This window comes from Propithecus coquereli, unplaced genomic scaffold (genome assembly GCF_000956105.1).
Source record: "Propithecus coquereli isolate 6110/MARCELLA unplaced genomic scaffold, Pcoq_1.0 Scaffold67, whole genome shotgun sequence".
Classification (NCBI taxonomy): domain Eukaryota; kingdom Metazoa; phylum Chordata; class Mammalia; order Primates; family Indriidae; genus Propithecus; species Propithecus coquereli.
In genome coordinates this window covers 3,842,847-3,861,828 of record NW_012152729.1, presented here as the reverse complement: position 1 = coordinate 3,861,828, position 18,982 = coordinate 3,842,847, and the positions used below count along the sequence as shown (strand labels likewise).

Here is an 18,982-nt window from a genome sequence, read left to right as displayed (position 1 = left end):
CTGAGTGTTGTTCCTTTGGGCTCGGGGGTCTAGTAGGAACAGCCCAGATTGTTGGTTGTGTCTAGCATAGCATTTTCCAAGATGGGAATCCAGAACTCCAACTTATAAAACAGAAAAGCAGAGCTGCTTGGATTGAAGCCAAAAGGGGGAGGTGAGAGGCCACACACATACACATAGGCTCCTTCCTGAGGCAACATACTTTGGACTCAGACTTTCTGGTTTCAAATTCCTGCTCTGCTGCCTGTTGGCTGTGTATCCTCAGGCAAATCACTTAACCTCTCTGAGCGCCACATTCCTCATTTGGAAGTTAAGATAATTCCTGCTTTATAGGGTTGTTGTGAGGCTTTTATGAGATTGTAAATATAAATCCTTGGCACAGTGCCTGGCATAGAGAATTCTCTTAATAAACAAAGCTATTACTTTTACTGGTTTGGGAACACTAAGAAGACAGATTTGGGTGAGTTTGAGGAAGGACTTTCTAGCCATCAAAGCTGGTGGGGATGGGCTGAAACTGGCTGCTGGAGATGTAGGGAGGTAAAGGTGGAGGCTGGGTTGACAGGGCCTTCTGAGGCCCCATGGCCCCTGACCTTTTTGTTGAGGAGTGTGGTGGGGAGACATACTCTGAGAGCAAAGGCTGTCTGGTTAACCAACTCTGCTTTGCCTCTGAGCATGACTCGGGTCAGGCCTCGCCTTAGCATCCCTAAGAATCACTCATTCATAAATACTTCTTGCAGTTGACCTTGGGAGGAGGGGTCCTAGTTGTGGTCCTGCCTCCCCTGTGGCTTGTCATGACAGCCATGATCTGTGGCTTGTCATGGCTGCCCTGGGCACGGGGCCTACCCTGTGTCAGGTGCCTCTCACCAGGATCAGCTGTGCAGCTTGGCCTCAGCATAGGCAGCTGCATGGGAGTGGCCAGTCTGAGCAGCAGCAGCTGTTCCTGTCCCTTGGAGAGGGCAGGACTGGGACAGTAGGGGCAGCATTCTTATGGCACTGTCCCTCATCTCTGGCAGAGGTGAGAGGAAGTCAGGGAAAAGCAGCGTGACCTTGGAAGGCAGGCTGCCCACATTGTCCCCTGTAGCCATGCCTCCCCTGCAGGCCTCCAGGAGCTGGGCTGGCCTCAGGAGGGACGTGTGCTGCTCCCATCCCTCATGACAGAGTCCTTCTCCAGAGGCCAGGGAGGGCCAGTCCCTTCAGCCTGTCCTTGATGACCACATTGTCACCTGACCTTCCTGAGGTTCAGTAGGGAGGACAGCAGGGTTTGAGGTAACCCTGGCCTTTGGCGCTCAGCCCTCAGGCCCATCTCTTTTTCTCCAAGGAAGCGGGAGGAGCGGCCTCAGCACCCTGTCAGCTGTGACGTCATCAAAGCCATTGCTGATGCCCTCTCCATTCCTGTCATAGCCAAGTAAGCTTCCCTTCTTCATCTTTTACTTTATGTCCTATCTCATTCAGAAGGGACTTGAGCTGGCATACAAAAAATGAAATGAGATAGCACCCAAAAATGACCATAAGGAAAAAGAGAAAAAGGGTGGGATAGAAAACGAAGGTGGGAATCAGGTTGAAAAGCATCTACATGTAAGTTAGGGCAATTGGCCCCTGGTGCAGTGGGCAGGGCCCAGGGCATTGTGCTGGATGGGGTGGGGGTAGGAGTGTTCAGGGCCCGGGAGAGAGCAAGTAGGTGGCTGCTGAAGCAGGCCCAGGGGAAGGTGATGTCACCCCCACAGTTAGGTGTGCAGAGTGTAGGGAGCTACATGAGGAGTGCCAGGCCAGAGCTCATAGCGCCATGGCTTGGGGCGCATAAGGCAGCTCACAGAAGCAGAAGGCAAAATTCTGTGCAGCTGCAGGCCCAGGGACCTAGACTGGTTGGTGTCAGGTCCCGAAGATGCAGCTCAAAGACTGTATCCAGTCGCCCCTGGGAAGTGAGACTATATAGGCCAGCAGGGAGTCCAGCTCAGCCCTGCACCTGAGGACAGCACAGAGCCTGAGGGATCCTGGGACGTTGGGAAGAGGGCAGCCCTGACACAAGTCATGTCTGAATGGTGGAAGGGAGGAGCTAAGCATGGGGGTGCCAGCCAGGCCTGGCCTTCCCTGGAGCAAAGAGTTTTGGGAGTGGCTCAGAGAGAGCAGGGCTACTCAAGACTGGGCCCTGTCGCTTCTGCTGCCACCTGAAGGCCCTCCCCTTCTACATGGCTGTCTTTGGACTAAGGCTGCGGCCTGACCCCTGATGAAACACATGAGGACAGAGCAGTTTCCGTGGGGGTCCTTGGAGCAGCAGGGCAGAGGGAGGGGAAATCGTGACCTATCCGGGCCTCCTTCCTTCCTCTCGTGATCCCCAGGGTGCCTCTTCCCTTCTTTAGGGCTTTGACTCGGTCCTTAGTGGGCATGTTCGTGGCCCACTCAGCTTCAGAGTTTTCCTATGGCCCCAATACCCCAGTTTTAGACCCATGCCTTCAGATGTGGGCTGGCTTTAGCCACTGTTTTGGATGAGGGAAAGTAAATTTTCTGGAGTACCTGTTGGGTGCCAGGCATTGTTTCAGCTACTCTACATATATCATCTTACTTAGTGCTCCTAACTTCATAATGCGGGTATGTACTGTAATCTCTACTAAAGCTCTTATACCTGAAGGGACCTGGCCAAAGCCACACTGTTAATGAGTAGCAGATCTGGGAGTTGCCTTTTTCTGAAAATGTTGGTAGGTTCCATGATGGGGATATCCCTAATTCTCCTGTTGCTTTTCAGCGGAGGATCTCATGACCATATCCAACAGTATTTGGACATAGAGGACTTCCGACAAGCCACGGCAGCCTCTTCCGTGATGGTGGCCCGAGCAGCCATGTGGAATCCGTCTATCTTCCTCAAGGAGGGTCTACGGCCTCTGGAGGAGGTCATGCAGAAGTACATCAGATATGTATGTCTCTGTGCTTCTTCAAAACAAACATTTCTCACTGTCTGCCACATTCCTACAGAGAGCACTTTGTATGAGCCCCCAGCTGCCGGCAGCTCCTGTTTTTCTCTCCTTTTCTTTTTAGCTCTTATAGTGCAGCATTGGGTCTCTCCAGCTGCAGTGTGAAGAGAGGATGCTGGGATGTGTGCCCCATCTCCTCCTTCTAAAGCTTCTAAAGGAGTGGGGATCATAGCAAGGACCTCTGGATGCAGGATGCTGTTCGGGGCGCCCCAAACACATGATATCTTTTTCCTTCTCTTTCACACTCCACACATACTCAACACGCATGCCTATAGGTTGGCATAGGAGCAACCACAGCCAGGAGGAGCCATTGTAGCTGTTGTTGTTGGGGACAGATTATCTCCATAGAGACTGCTCACCTGATTTGACTCATCAGTCAAAATCACTTCTAAAACTTTTCTGTTCCTGATTCCCAGAATGCTTTAGCCTATGAGTTAGGGAATAGCTTAATTTTAACCTTCTCCTTAGGGAATAGCTTTTTGTAAGCCAGTTTCTTGTCACTAAGAGCTTGACGGTGGTAGTGGCAAGGGCATTTCCCTATAAAAGGAAACTATGAGTTCACTTGCCCTCTCTCTTTGGCACAACCCTGTAACTCTGTGGGACTCTGTGATCAGCTGCACATGTCTATAGGGAGAGACAGTGAGTGATTCTCAAATTATTCAGTGAGTTTGACCTTGCATAGAGCAAACTTCTACCCTTTTCTTCAGCCCTAGGGTTCATACCCTCCTGGGACTGCCTGTGCCCTCTCCAAGCCAAGGCCATGCCTGGGCAATTGTGGCTGCCATGGTATGTGGATGTTCTCATGGCTGTGCAAGTTGGGATGGTAGAAAGCCCTGAGACCTGTGTCCAGAGCTGGGCAGCCTGTGTCCTAGAGCCTCTCCTGCTCAGTGCTGCAGCCCTCATACAGCCCTTGTACCCTCGTTTTGAGTGTCCTGTTGGGCAGGTTGGTGACCACTAGCTTTCCAGTGGTTTGGGTCAGCTTGAGGCAAGGGGGGCTTGCCTCAGCCCAGGTCAGCTGTCCAGCTATTCCAGCCAGCTGACAAGTGTGTGGCAGAGAAGACGTGTTCAGTAGTGCTGAGCTTGCGTACTGGGTGAAAGGTGATGCTATCATTCCTGCTCAGCCTGTCCCTTGGCAGTTCCTCAAGAGGGTGTATCATTGCAGAGAAAGGGAGCGGCTTTCAAGTGCAGATATTGCTGCTCCTAGTTCAGCCAGGTGCCTTCTGTCCCAAACAAGCTGAATCAAGGCCCTGCTGCTGGCGGGGGAATCACCTACTTATTCCCTACTTTGTCTTGAGTGTGCCATGGCACCTTCCCAGGCACTGAAGACATTGGCCAAGGTGGAGCTACTGGAACAGTGTCGGGCAAGGGGTATAAGCAGGTTCTGGAGGGCTAGGGCAGGCAGCCCTTACCCACTGCTGCCGTCCTGCCCTACCCTACCCTAGCCAAGTGGGCTTTCACTGGGTATTGCTGGGCAGTCCTTGGCCTCCTTTCATTTCCCAGTCTGTGGAGTGGTGGTAACACTTGCACCTCACACATGCATAGATAAAAGAAGTGACAAGTAACACGTGTGAATATGCTTGGTAAACGGTGCTGTGCGTTACCCATGTAGGGGGAAGTTGGAGAGAGGCTATTCAAGATGTGGGAAGGGAAGGTGCCCACCCTGGCTATAAGGAATAGAAGAATCTCGCCCCTGTCCTAGGGCTGGACCTGCCATGCCAGAATTTGGTGTGTTTCCGCTCCCTGCCCTGGAAGGTGCTCGGCAATAGGGTCCTCTGTGCTAGTCTATGGTGGCTGAAGTAGGAGGGGGCTTCTGCACTTCTGGACCTCAGTCAGGCTTTCCAGGAGAGCGTGCTCCTGACTATGGACCTGAGCTGTGACCTCAAGCTTTGTACTGCTAGCTCGAGGAGTAGATGGCTAAGGGTGGAGGTGGCTCTTCCTATGGGGTCACATTGCCTTGGCTGCACGCATACCGCTCATGCCCCCTCGGAGCCCCTTTCCCTGCCATCAGAGCATAGCTCAGGACTTAGAGCTTGCCTGGGCAGCAGGTGGGCTCATGGCAGTTCTTCTCTCAGGCAGTGCGGTATGATAACCATTACACCAACACCAAGTACTGCTTGTGCCAGATGCTACGAGAACAGCTGGAATCACCCCAGGGAAGGTTGCTCCATGCTGCCCAATCTTCCCAGGAAATTTGGTAAGAGGGGACATGGTCTCTCCATCTGTCCTTCCAGACATTGCCCAGGCTTGATCTTGGACCCTAAGTTGACTTTTCTAGAGGGCCAGGGACACAGCTTCTGGACATGGACATACAGGATGGAGTGATGGTATAGCTTTGTCTCACAGAAGGGGATACTTTCAAAGCTTTGGAATGTTCCATCCCCGGACTGATTAGCCATAGAATTTTGGGACCTAGGGCACTAGTAGGATGGAGGAATATAAAGAATGGGCTTGGGATTTCCTGGGGAGGAAGGGGGCTTTTCTATTAACAGACTTGTCACATGCTAGGCCACTGAGACCTGATGGTCAGGAGAGTTGAGGCTGTAGAATGGAGCTCCTGGCCGGAGCCTGTGCCCACACCCCATCACCCTGTGGTTTGGGAGGCCAGCCCTTGGTCCTCTAGATCTAGTGCAGCTCCATCTCAGGCAGTTGACACTTGAGGCCCTTCACCACCTGGCCTAGTCCCTGTTCCCACTGCTCCCTGTCTACACTTCTGCTTCCGTCCGTCCACCCTGTGTTCATACTGGGTCCTCTGCCCAGCAGGCTCTTTCCCTCTTGCATTGACTATCTATATCCTCCCTCTTCCAAAGAAGCCTTTCCGAACTGCTTTTGCCACCAGGGATCCATCTTCTTGGAAGTCTTTCAGCCCTCATGGTACTTCCTAGGAGGGAAAAACCTTGCCCACATGGTTCTCCAACCCCTGGCTTGTGGTATTTGTTCTGTCCCTAACCCACATAGCTTAATCAGCTTGACCCAGGAGTCTTGTAAGCTCAAGGAAAAAAGTTTAACTATGTAGCTCTGGGTGGTACCCATGATAACTGCTGTGGCCAGGCGGGAAGTGGGGAACCACTCAGCGGTCAGGCCTCTTTCTCTTCCTCCTGTGGGCCCACATGAGGATGAAACTGTGTGTACCCCATATGCTTGGTCAGTGTAGGTCAACTTAGTCACAGCTGGCTCGGGACACCACCTGTGCACTCCTCCTTGGGAGAAAGGCTGCAGGTGGTGGAGGGGACCTTTAGAATCTTTTCCACCCAGTCCAGCCTCCCTACAGTGTCCACGCTCAGCGGTTCACATTCATTCTCCATCTTCCAGTCCAGGAGGTACCCGTTGATGGCCAGCCCTGATGGCATTTTGGTGTAAGTGGTGGGTCCCTGGGCTCCTGCAGTGCCTGGATGCTGGCTCTACCAACGTGCTTGTCCTGCTGTATTTCTCCCTCCATAGTGAGGCCTTTGGCCTTGGTACCTTCTATGAGGAGACCACACAGCAGCTGGATGCCCAGCGGGCCAAGCTCTTAGCCAGGACTCCTGAAGAGGCGAGGGAACCAGCTGAAGATGCCTCTGGTGTCATTAAGATGGCTGTCAGGTTTGACCGGTGGGTCTCCAGCTTGGCCTTAGCTGGGGCCATGGCCAGTGTCCTTGGGGTCTGACTGGGCCTGCAAGCTGGCTACTATATGTGATTAATGTCAAGCTTAGGGACCACAGGTCTCCTTGCTTTGGACATTTGTTCTCAATTTTTAGCATCCCAAAGAAGGAACTTGCAGAGAAGATAGTTCCTGAAAGCCCAGACAGCGCAGTTGGGGGTGTGTGGTGTGCATGTTTTCCCAAGGGTGACTGAATTCTACTTTTTCCCTGACCACCCCCCCAACTCAGGGTGGGTGGTCTTGTCTCCTTCTGTCCCTGGAAGCCTGCCTTTTTCTGGGGCCTGCATGGAGCTCCTCAGCCGCAGCAGGACCCTAGTCCCCTTTGGCTGTGCAGCTCCTGCCCACACCCACTGCCCCTCACCATCCCTGGGGTGCCTTCTCTAGGCAGAAGTAGCCTCTGGCTAATTATTGCCTCAGATTGTGACTCAGTTTTGAATGGCTCCCTCATCCTTGTCCTCTGGGCAAGGATGCCCTCTGATGTCCCATCTGGGATCTGAGCCTTTCTCCAGTCCCTAGGCCCAGACCAGGAGCCAATCTTGTCTGGCAAGGGCTTGGGGATGGGGATGGGAGGATAGCTGCTGGGCAGTCATATGCCAGGGAGAGCTCCCATCCTGTCACTGACTATGAAACCAGAGTTCATTGTGTCTACGACAGCAGCAGATGATCCTAGCACTAGGCACATGTAATCAGGGTGGGCATTGAACTAGATCCCTGAGACCATAGTCTGGCCCCCTTCTTTCCCTACCTCTACGCACTCCCTACCGATCTTGTCTTCAGAGGCAAATTGGACCTTCCTTCCTGGCTGTTGAAAGCTGTTTTCCAGGCTGGACTTCAGAGTGCTGGGAGTTCACTCCTCTTCCAGTTTCCCAAGCATGCGAAAGCCCACCTTCCCTTTAGGTAGAACCCAGGTCCCAAGCCGTTGGTAGGACAGGAATGGGAACCTAGGGAAGTAGGTACAAGAGCCTTAAGGCAGCAGCCTGGTGTCTTAATTCCTCCAGTTCCTGCAGTTCCTATCAGAAACTGAGGAGGGCCCTTGTTGAGGGGAGGGAGTGATGATAGTGGGTGGGCCCTGACTGCTTCCCCTCCTTTCCCCAGGAGAGCTTACCCACCCCAGATCACCCCCAAGATGTGCCTGCTGGAGTGGTGCCGGAGGGAGAAGTTGGCACAGCCCGTGTATGAAACGGTAAGTTCCTGGCCATGGCCTGCCCTGTAGCCAGCCACAGTGCTCCCATGGCTGGTGCCATCACTCCAGCACACCCCCAGCTCATACCCTCAACTCCAGACTGCTGGGCTAGAGCTTGGCCTCAACCTTGTAGGCACACAGAGGTTGCTGGTGGCCAGGTCAGTTGGTGATAGCTCTCCCCTCTGACAGTGGCCTGTTGTCCAATTCTGGCAGACATGTCTTTGGATCAGGCCTCAGTCAATCGGGCGCAGAATTGGGCCCCAAACATGGGGCCCCTGGGGTGGAAACTTTGAGATAGTCTTGCTTCACTTCCTTTGGTCTCTGTGGCCATGCCTTGCTTAGGCTGCTCTGCCTCTTCTAGACTGGACTTCTGGCCTCCAGGCTTGTACCTTCTGGTCCTTGTGTCTGTCCCCCTCTGCCAGAGTGATTTTTCCAAAACAAATCTAACCTCTATCTCCTTTACTAAAGTTATCAGCTCCCCAGTGCCTGTGGGATCAAGCCCCAGCACCTCAACGTAGAGCACGAGACCCCCACGTGCCTTGCCACTTCAGGTCTCATCCACTCAGCCCAGCCATATCACCTGGTCCTTCTGCCAGGTGGACCTTCTCTGCTCCTGTCCTTGTCCTCTCTCACCTCTTTGCCATCTGGTAAACTCCTCCTCCTTTTGGGGACCTGGCCTATCCAGATGTCAATAAGGGGAGGCTGTCATAGTCACGTGCAGCTAAGGGCTCGATGGCCCTTTGCTTAGGTCCATGACAGAGCTCCAGACACACTCGATATCATTGTTTGTGTATCTGCCTTTCTTCTCTGGAAGACACACCAGGCACTTTTGCTTGGGAGAAGCATGTGATACCGGTAGTCTTCATTTGACTTAGGTTGGAAATACCAACCTATTATTTATCTGTCTTTGGTTTGACCCCAGCAGGTAGCCCTTCAGGGCTCATTCCTCTGACTCCTGTGCAGCCCTCCCTGTTTCCTTTGCTCTCTCTGTACCAGGTTCAACGCCCTCTAGATCGCCTGTTCTGCTCTGTTGTCACTGTTGCTGAGCAAAAGTACCAGTCCACCTTGTGGTGAGTTTCTTCATCAGAGGGCATGAGGCATGGCGTGGGGGATGTGAATATTGGCCTAGGAGGGTTGGGCAGATGGTGTGCGTGGGCAGTGGTGTCCCTGGACGATGACCCCTTACTCACTTTTGTCAGAATTTCTGCCAAGAGTGTATAGAGTCAGTCTTCCCAGCCTCTAGTCCTGCAACGTGCCCATCTTCCTTATTGCCCTATGCCTCATCTGCCCAGGGACAAATCCAAGAAACTGGCGGAGCAGGCTGCGGCCATCGTCTGTCTGCGGAGCCAGGGCCTCCCTGAGGGTCGGCTGGGTGAGGAGAGCCCCTACTTGCACAAGCGCAAGAGGGAGGCCCCTGACCAAGACCCTGGGAGCCCCAGAGCTCGGGAGCCAGCACTGTCTGGGGAACTGTGCAAGAAGCCCTTTGTGGACTTGGCAAGTGGTGAAGAGACCCCCCTGGAAGGCCGGTGACTACTGTTCCTGCCCTGGTCTCCCGCTCCATTGGCCTGGCCCTAAGCTGGCTGTGGGTGCCAGAGCATGAACCAGATGCCACTGGAAAATTTGCTATCCCTGCCTGGCAGCAGTTAGAGGTCCTGCCCTGAGCCATCAGCCTAGAGCACGAACCAGGGGGTTCCTGGGAGCGGGGGATCCCATCTCCTGTGGGTCTGAATGGCAGGGCCATATACAGGAGCTTTTCAGGTGATACCTCCCCAACCTGACATTGGTACAGTGCAATAAAGACACTCCCCACCCTCACCCACGGCTGGTTGCTTCAGCCTTGGGCATCTTTACACATGGACTTGTGTCCTGGCATAATTGTTCTACTCCCACCCTCTGTGCAGAGCTGGAGCTTCCTAAAGCATATTCCCTGCCCAATTCTGTGCGTCTGGTATAGGTGGGGGATAGGGTATCACCTTTCAGGCTCACTGGACTTGGGCTGAGCCAGGAAGGCCCATTCTTCTGGTGGTAAACCAGAGGCACTGGACATCAGTTGACTTTCCCAATGAGAGGTGATACGGAATCTGGGGAAAGAGATCTGGTGCCCCAGTAAGGGACCAGCCCAACAGGCCAACACTCCCTGCCAGAGTTGCCCTCAAGCCTGACAGCTGGAGCTCAGACCTGATGAGGTACCTGCCCTAAATGGGGGTTGTGGGGAGACTGGAGGCTGCTGATAACAACAATTTGGAGCCCTTACAATTGCCAGGTCACACCACACAGCTCTCCCAGCCCCCACCCCTGCCTTCCCCATCCCATTTGGGGCGGAAGGAAGTGGCAGATTCTCTTTAATTTCCTCCTGGCAGTGAGAAGCAAACAAACGGCTACCACATCTCCTGGGGCCTCCCCCGCTTACTGGGAGGGGCGTTCTGACCAAAGGTCCCTGCCCTGCCTCCGCTTCCTCAGCTGTAAACATGCTGCTTCTCCTCCCTTTTCCAGGCTCTCTGTGGGGCGGGGGGGATTCCCCCGTGGGCCAAGGCCGTGTTTCCCACATGTACCCTGGGTCAGCCTCACTGCTGTATGGCCACCTGGCACAGGGTCAGACACCTGTGCCAGCCAGCAGCCCCTGGCCCTGCCGGCCTCTGAGTCAAGGGTTTGGCTGAGGTCTCTGTCTCAGTCCTGGCACTGCCGTTCCCTGCCACCCACACTTGTTCTTCTGTGTGCAGATAAGAATACTGCACTACCAGCTGCCTCCCAGGGCCCATCGCTGTTTGACCTTGGGCAATTCCTAGTCATCTCTGGCCCAAGGGCCCTCCTCTGAGAGTGGGATCAGTTGTCCTCTGCCTGTGTGAGGCTGGCTGAGGATAATAAGCTGGCCCTGTGATAGGGCACTGCATGGCTAATGGGGTCACTCCATGCCAGGCTGCCCTAACTCTGCAGACCAGTGCCCCCAGAGAAGGGGTCCCACCTAGGAGAAAGGCTGAGGCTTGGTCCAGTCTCAGTCCCCATGCTTTAGGCACAATTGATTTCTGATTTTTTTTTTTTACTAAAAACTGTCTCTATCAAAATGCGCCCTTTGCCTTTCCTCGTTCTCCAACTGGAACTGGGCAGACAGACAGGCCCCAGTGGATTCCCCAGGCACTGAGTCCTAAGATCCACCTCCCTGGTGGGACTGGGCTCTGATCTTGGGCCACCTCTCCCACCAGGGAGGTTTCCCTGGAGAAGCCTCTCCTCTGGCAGGGTCAAGTTCATTTCTGGGCTCCGGGGAAGGAGAGGCAGGGATAGAGTTATGTTAATATTTATTGAGGCTGGAGTGTGGGGGCTCTGAGGGCCCTGGGAAGCACTGGGAAGAGAGCCCTTCACAGGGTAGGCAGTGGGGCAGAGCTAGTGTGTGTTCCATGACTGAGGATATCTGGCAAAGATCCTGGTTGAATATATTGGTCCTCAAATGATCTCACTTTAGCACATCTCCATGGTGCCTCCATGGTCTCGAAGTAACCTGCCCACAGCCAGGGACCCACTGGGAGGGTTCAGTCAGGCCTGAAAGCTCTGCCCACTGTTCTCCTCACCATGTCTACCTCAAACTAGGCTATTGAGACTCCCAAATCCCTCCCTGGGCTAGTAGCCGCAACACTTATCCATCTATTCCAGCCAGCTTGATTGAGGACTTCCCCTTAGCTCATCACATCTGGGGACAAATGGTTTTGATACGAGCATGAGAGGAAAGGATGAGTAAGGCTGGAGAGGGTGGTAGGTCTTCCAAAGCCACAGCAAGAAGACTGGACTGTGTGCAAAGAATCTCTTATGGCCACAGTCCTGCACATTTAGGTCCTTCCAGGTGTTACTTCTGCTCAGAACTCTTCCATGGCTCTCTGAGACTGCCCTCTGGACCAAGTCCCAACTTCTCAGCCTGGCATTTGAGGACAAAGTGCTGACCCTGTCTTCTCACCTCCGCAGCCTGTGCTGACTTCAGCAACTAACTTTCTGAGATTTTAATTGGCTGGTCTTTTTCTCTCCACCCAGATTTGGAGCTGCTCAAGGGCAATCCTTGTGTCCTGGGGCCACCTTGGCACGGGGTTGGGAGGGAGCAGGCACAGAAGATGAATCAAACAAGAGTTTTGATTCTTGGGGAGATGTGGCATGGAGAGGAAGAACTTTTCTAAATTCTGACTTTCCTCCAAGGCTCCTGTTTTCCCTAATGTGGAACAAGACGCTGGGCTAGGCTAAGCTGTACCATCCTGTGCCTCAGAGGGCACAGCAGAGCCTTCGACAACGGGAGCTCAGGGCCAGGCCTGTGGCAGCTGATGAAAAGGATGGCTTCCCCTAATTCTCAGTCCTGGCTGGCATTCACACAGGAGGGGGAGAGGGTGTGCAGAGATCCACAGAGTCCTTGTCTGCCCTGGGGTTCTATATACTGCACTGGTCCTCTGGGCCTCCTGGTTCCACAGGGCTCTCAAAGGGCTGGAGGCAGGCCCAGATAACCTCCTGCAGGAGCTTTGGAACTGGCCTGAGGAAGAGCTTATAGGGGGAGGTGCTGGTGCTGGCTGGGGAAAAGAGGTGGAAAGGGTATGTATATTGGTGTGTGTAGGTGGACAGGCCCCTTCAGCCTCTTCATAGCCTGCAGAGCTCCCTGCCATTGCTGCCTTTCTTCCAAAGATGGTGACTTTTTCCTGCAGTTGGTGCCCATACCTGCCCCAGCCCTCATCATTCCATGTTAGATTCTAAGTTTATCCCAGACCAGAAACCCTCCCCACAACATGACCCCTTCTAAGTGTTCTCCAGGTGCTCGGTGGCTGGGAACACAGATGTATCACTGAACATTTGATCAGTGGGTGAGTTTTTCAAGCCATCTATAGCTTCTCTGTGGTCCTTTTCCAGGAGGGGGCTGACAGACCCAGGGTCTTCCTCCTGCCTCCCCTCTAGTCTGATGGGCCGAGTTCCTGACTCAGGGGAAGTCATGTCTGGAGGGAAGAGGGACTGGCCATTTTCTCAATCCAGATGACAACCTGGTGGGGAGGGAAACACATCCCAAAGTTGCTTTAAGTCTTATGGGAAGGGGAAGGTGAGCTGGCCAAGCATCTGGGACCTTATACTATGCCAGGATTGTGTTACATGTGGTATTTACTAGTGGATGGGCCAAAGGTGATGTGGCATTTGGGCTTTGAATTCCACACTCAGTCCCTAAAGGTTGGAGATCCTCCGAAGGCAGGACAGTTTATTGGAAAGGATGTTCTACCCACCTAATGCCATTTGCTCCTTCTCCTTGACCATTTGTCTTCTCCTCCTAGCTTCACCCACCTTCCCCGACTCTAGTCGAATCCAGTGATCCATCCAGAATTCTGACCATGTAAATCCCCTGCTCTAAACTCTTCCATGACTCCCTACTGCCCTCAGGATAAAGTCCAGACACTTTGCAGTGGCCTGTAACACTCTGCCCACTCATCAAACTTCACCTTTGCCTTCTGCTCACTGTAGGTACTTTCTGGTTTCCAAGTCTTTGGAAATCTGTTCTCTGCCTGGAACAAACCTTGTTCACCTCTTACCCATCTCTCCAATTCCTACTCATCCCTATTGAGGCCTTGCAGCCAGGGGGGTTATGAACTTTCTCTGAACTCCTGGTACAACCCTAATCTCAATAGGGTTATAATAATAGGTACAGTAATTACAGACTTGCTGGTCTCCTCTGCCCCAGCCCTGAGGGGAGAGTAATTTATCTCTGAATGCCTAGGTCCAATACAGGTACAGGTACAGAGCACTGGGCAGGAATGACCCAATCGGAGATGAACATCTCACATGCTGTGGACATTCCGTGTTCTGACCTGAGACCTAATTGGCCTTTCTTTAGGGCTCTCTGGTAGAACAGGTTATCGGTCCATATGAGACCTCTGCAAGGAGCTCCCCCTAGCCCTCTTCTCCCAGGGGCTTTTGTGGGCCGTGTGGAATGTGCTGTGGGCCCTGTGAGATGGCACTTCTTGGGCGCATCTGCACCCAAGCCGCTGGCAGTGCCCTGGGTTCCCCTGGCAACGCACATCTAGGGATGCTATGCCCTGTGGGCCCTGTGCCTGGGGCATAGAGCTAGGGGAGGCAGTCACCTCCCAGGCAGTCACTGGGAGCCTCTCCCAGCTCCCAGTCTACCCTGTGCCTCAGCAGAGCCCTAAGTAAACAAGCCAGAGTCCCAGGTCACAGCCTCCACCCCAGACCCCAAGATGAGGCCTCTTGGGCCATCTCAAGGGAATGAAGCCTCGCTGGAGAGGGAGCAGGAGCGAAAGCGGTTCTCACAGGCAGTGTCACTACCTTCCCACTGCCAGCCACCCAATTTGGGTGGCTGGATCCCTCCTGTTTTTATAGATGTGCATCAGGATGCAGAAGTTACAGAGCTGAGTGGCACAAGCTCACAACGGGCTTTCCCGCTCTATCTGCTCAACTTCCAGCAAGGAATAAGCCCTGCCCATCGTGCTTCGCCGAGACCTCGGATGTACATACTATTCTCGAGGGAGCAGCTGCGGGGGCTGGCTACTGGGGACAAAGACGTAGACACTGAGGCGCGGGCCCCGCCCCGCAGGGGTGGGTCTGCAGTGACTGCGAGCTCAGATTCGCGACTCGTCGCGCAACCTGTCACTCTCGGCTCCGCCCCAGCCTAGCTAGAAGCTCGCTCCGGTTCCCGCCCTCTCAATACACCGCCATTAAGGTTGAAGTGGGGGGGGCGGGCATGTGCGTGGCGTCCAGATAATCCTGCGGTGCCCTGATGCCTCCTCTAAAGCCAGCCCTCATGAGCAACATAGTGTCGCCGCCCATCCCCGACCCCATAGCCTCGGTTCTTCCAGCGCTCTTTCCTCGACGAGAACCCCGCCCAATAAGGAAAGAGGTCTTCTCCGATTGGCCGGTGGTGGGTTCCCCATCCAGTTAGAGAGGGCTATCGGCCTTACATTCGTCTGGTTTAGGAGGAGTAGCAGAGGAAAAGGGGTCCAAACTACAACTCCCGAGAGGTAGCAGGACTCTCTACTTTTCCGTATTCAGGTGACTTCCTTCTCCGGGAGAGGGAGTCACGCGATAGGCCGGCGAGGGGGCGGTGCCATCCAAGCTGGTCCGCGGCGCAAACGGCCTATCCGCAGCCGGGCCGGATGGGCGCGTGGTAGGGGGCGGGGTCAGGCGCGCAGCACGGCGCGAGAGCGCACCCGCGGCGGCAGTGGCGGCGACTACTGGGGGGCGGGGAACATCGGCTAAGGCGACGGTGGCGGCTTTGGCACCCGCAACTGGCGGCGGCGGTTATTGGTGCGGCTCGGCGGCCGGCCAGCTCTCTGGTTCGGAACCGAAAGCTTGGTGTCGCGGGCCCCACCCGGAAAGTTTGCCTTGGAGCCGCGACCTCCTGGCCGGCGCGGCCCGGCATGAAGCGGCGCTGAGGAGCCGGTGCCGCCGCCGCCCGAGGAGGAGCCGCAGCACCCTGAGCCACGCCGATGACTACTGCAAACTGTGGCGCCCACGACGAGCTCGACTTCAAACTCGTCTTCGGCGAGGACGGGGCGCCGGCGCCGCCGCCCCCGGGCTCGCGGCCTGCAGGTGGGTGCCGGGCCAGGCGGGACTGAGGAGCGTCCCCTCTCCTCGCTCGCGCGAGCTCGCCCCCTCCCTCCCTTGGTTGCCCCAGGATTGATAACCTCGTGTGTGTGTGTGTGTGTGTGTTTGTGTTCGTTCGTGCGCGCGCGCTCGTGCTGTGAGTGAAGTACGAATTTAAATCAGTGAGGAGGCGTGTGGGTCGCTACGACGTGGAAGTGGCTGTGGGCTTGGTTGGAAGCGAACTAGCAGGGAACGCGACTCCGGGACGCCTGTGGCTGATGGACCCCCGGGGTTTGGAGGCCGAGGGTCGGGGCCGCTGCCCTAGTGGCGTCTGGTTGTCGCTGTTTCGCCAGTGTGGTGCAGAGAAAATGTCCCTGTGAAGTGCAAGTGCCCTTGGTTTTTCATCTATTCTAGGTTGTTTTTACAAATCCTTGTTTGAAAGGTGCTTATTTTTCAATTTGTAGGACCCTTCTAAAATTCATGCACATGTTTCTTTAAGTCTTCTTTGCTGAGAGAGTAATGCTTTCGAGTTAACTTCTGCTTGTTAAGTTTACGGCCCACAATTAATTTGAAGTGTAACTGTAACGGGACTTTTCTGAAAACTGGGTTTCCTTGCTTGAGTAAAGTGTTTCGGAAGATTTTTTTTAAAGTGGGATGCCTTTTTCATAAGTCTCCTAGAGAGTTCTGGAAGTCAGATTTTATTTTAAGAAAAAGGTCTCCTCAGAAGATATTTTAGAGGAGATCCTGAACCGCGAAGCCTGGGCACCATGCTTGCAGGTCAGACCAATCAGGAAATAGAAACAGGATGACTGGGGACTTACAGCTCTTTTGTGACCTCGTTTGCTATACTCTGGTTCATTAAGTTCAGTTTCCCTATTACATATGCAGGTGAACTTCAAAAAGGAAATGGATGAGAGTAATCCCTATTTATTCTTTCCGGGTATTAGGTGAATTACTTAATGTTGTTCATGTTGATGTTCAGTAGACTGTTATGTAGAGTTGCATTGAAAAACGTCTGAACGTGAGGCATAAGGGTTCTTTGGGCGGTACTTGTTTTATCAGTCCATTTTAGCCTTTATGTTAGATGTGTTTTTCAACATAATAAATAATTTACAATAGGTATGTGTTGGCTGCGTTTATTCTCAGTCCCACTAACATAATTTGAGCACCTATTATGTTGAAGTTATTGTTAGGTTCTTTGTAGCATTAGCATGATGCAAAACAAACAAACAAACAAAAAACTGAGGCTCTTCAAGGAGTTTGGAAAATAGTTGGAGGAAGCATATAGCCCAAATAACTACGTTGCTAGACATCCTGTGAATGGTGATGCAATTTTATAATAGGAAGAAATGGGAAAAGTGGCATTTGTGGAGACGGTGGCATTGAATTGTACCTAGATATTGGGACTTAATAACAACTTGTTTGATTGAATATTTTTATTTTAAAGAAGATAAACAGTTGATGTCAGCAAACTTTTATTGGGCACAAACTTGATTAGAGCGCGTTGTATACCAAATATATGATGAATAAAGGTGTTAACCAAATATGTGAATGATAAAAGAGCGTCATCATGTAAGTAGAAATTGTATGTACATCTGACGTATTGAATAACACTTAAAAGCCATGAGAATGGCTTTTAAAAATTATTTTTGCCATATACAAAAAAACCATTTTCTTATTAAAATGGATCTAGGAGGAGTTAAGGTTTGTAACTTGATTTATAGCTGAAATTCGCAAAAGTAAACATAAGCAGTTTTATTTGTGACAAAAAGTCCATTTTAAAATATTATAGCAGGTAATTTTTTTTAAAGTTTTTTTTTTATTAAGGTGATTTCACATAGGAATAAAATAAACCATCTTAAAGTGAACGATTTAGTGGCATATAGTGCATTCACAGTATTGTGCTTGCACAACCACTGCTTTTATCTACTTCCAAAATATTTTCATCACCCCAAAAGAAAACCCTGTACCTATTAAATAGTTGCTCTCCATTACCTCTACCCCTCTCCTAGCCCCTGGCAACCACCAATCTGGGATCTGTCTCTATGGACTCACCTATTTTGGGTATTTCATATAAATGGAATCATACAATATGTGACCCTTTGTGTCTGATTTCTGTCACTTAGCATAGTGTTTTCCCAGTTCATCCATTTTGTAGCATGTATCAGTACTTCATACCTTTCTGTGGCTGAATATTTCATTTCATATATATGTGTGCATATATACACAATTTGTTTATCCATTGATGGACATTTGGGCTATCCACTTTTTGGCTATTGTGAATAGTGCTGCTGTGAATACCTAGCAGCTAATTTTTTAATTCTGTTGGAAAAGGATGTGGTACATACTCAAATCTAAGTTTTCAGAATTATTCACAAAATTGGTTTTCATTTAAATAAGCATAATTATGAGTATGTGGTTTGAACAAACCAAGTGGATTAACTGAAATGCTTTTAGGATGATATATGTAGTACAGTGGGTCACGAGAATAAAATTGCTTGGTAGAATTCAGATCACTATTTGATTAGATCACTGTGTTTACTGAATTGTTTTTAGATTCGCTTCCTCACTGGAATGGAAGTTCCTTGAGGGCAGCGTTCTATCTGTATCTTTTTCATAGTTATATTATCAGTGCCTAGCACAATGCCTTTACATAGTAGGCCTCCAATATTTATTGAATTAATGAATACATGCCACTTAAGTTTCGAGTCATTGCTCACTGTTTTTTTGTGGTAGAGGAAGTTGATGAGAGTTGTTTCAGTTCTTTGGCTCTTATTGATGAGTTCCATAAGATAGCAGATCTTGATAATTTGGGGCTGCAGTGGTTTTACATCTCTCTGAAGGTTTGAGAGTACTTATATCACTTCTAAATTTCCAAACAGGGAGAACATATTTGAAAAATATCTGGTGAAGGGAGTGGATGGAGAGTGAGGACAAACCAAGGGGCCAAATTTAGTGAATGAACTAATAAGCAAGCTTATTAAAGTACAAGTTAGATGATTTGAGGTGTACTGATAACGTTGGGTACATTTGTGACTGACTTTTTAAGATTATTGCTTACTGAGGTGTTTTGAGATTTTTCCATTAAAGAAAATTGAAGACACTAGAGTCTTTAGCTTTTTTTTAAAATGTAATATTATCTATTATTTTTCCAGTTAAAAATGTACCAAACTGTTTTGTTGACCTTTCTTTTGCTTAGTACTTAGCTTCAAATAGACGATATGCCTCAGTAGTAAATAAGGAATTTAAGTAGGTACCTGTTAAATGTATTCCATTAACATTTTTTGCCATCGTAAAGGGCAGCTTCTGGTACTCTCTTTTAGTGTAGTGATTGCATATCTCCAATTTCGTTTGATGTTATAGTCTTTGCAAATTCGAAGTTTCATTCTTAGGGTTCATTACTGAATATTGGCTTTCTAGTCATGAATAAGAGTCACTGGGAGGAATGTGCTATACTGTATGTAGTATCTTATCTACTGGTGTTTTTTAAAAGGGGAGAAATATCTTAGATACAATATATATTTTTGTAAGAAATTTGCTTTATGATAAGATGTGTAATTTTGTCAGATATTATTTTAATACATATTTTCATATGTAAAATTGAGAAACTTTTCCTAGATAATTGTCTTACAGTGTTTTTACTTTGGTGCTTGG

General features: G+C 51.1%; 2 protein-coding genes across 2 annotated transcripts in view; both read left to right on the top strand.

Annotated features, from left to right (window-relative positions):
• DUS2 (dihydrouridine synthase 2) overlaps positions 1 to 9,631 on the top strand; it is a 34,561-nt gene extending 24,930 nt beyond the window's left edge. The window contains exons 11-17 of the mRNA XM_012660533.1: positions 1,316 to 1,402; positions 2,738 to 2,906; positions 5,036 to 5,157; positions 6,402 to 6,551; positions 7,696 to 7,783; positions 8,780 to 8,853; positions 9,076 to 9,631. Coding sequence (XP_012515987.1) covers positions 1,316 to 1,402; positions 2,738 to 2,906; positions 5,036 to 5,157; positions 6,402 to 6,551; positions 7,696 to 7,783; positions 8,780 to 8,853; positions 9,076 to 9,313 — 928 coding nt within the window. The 3' untranslated portion in view covers positions 9,314 to 9,631. The remainder of the gene's footprint in view (positions 1 to 1,315; positions 1,403 to 2,737; positions 2,907 to 5,035; positions 5,158 to 6,401; positions 6,552 to 7,695; positions 7,784 to 8,779; positions 8,854 to 9,075) is intronic.
• Positions 9,632 to 15,034: 5,403 nt separating this feature from the next.
• NFATC3 (nuclear factor of activated T-cells, cytoplasmic, calcineurin-dependent 3) overlaps positions 15,035 to 18,982 on the top strand; it is a 132,371-nt gene continuing 128,423 nt past the window's right edge. The window contains exon 1 of the mRNA XM_012660528.1: positions 15,035 to 15,334. Within this exon, the coding sequence (XP_012515982.1) occupies positions 15,232 to 15,334 (103 nt within the window). The 5' untranslated portion in view covers positions 15,035 to 15,231. The remainder of the gene's footprint in view (positions 15,335 to 18,982) is intronic.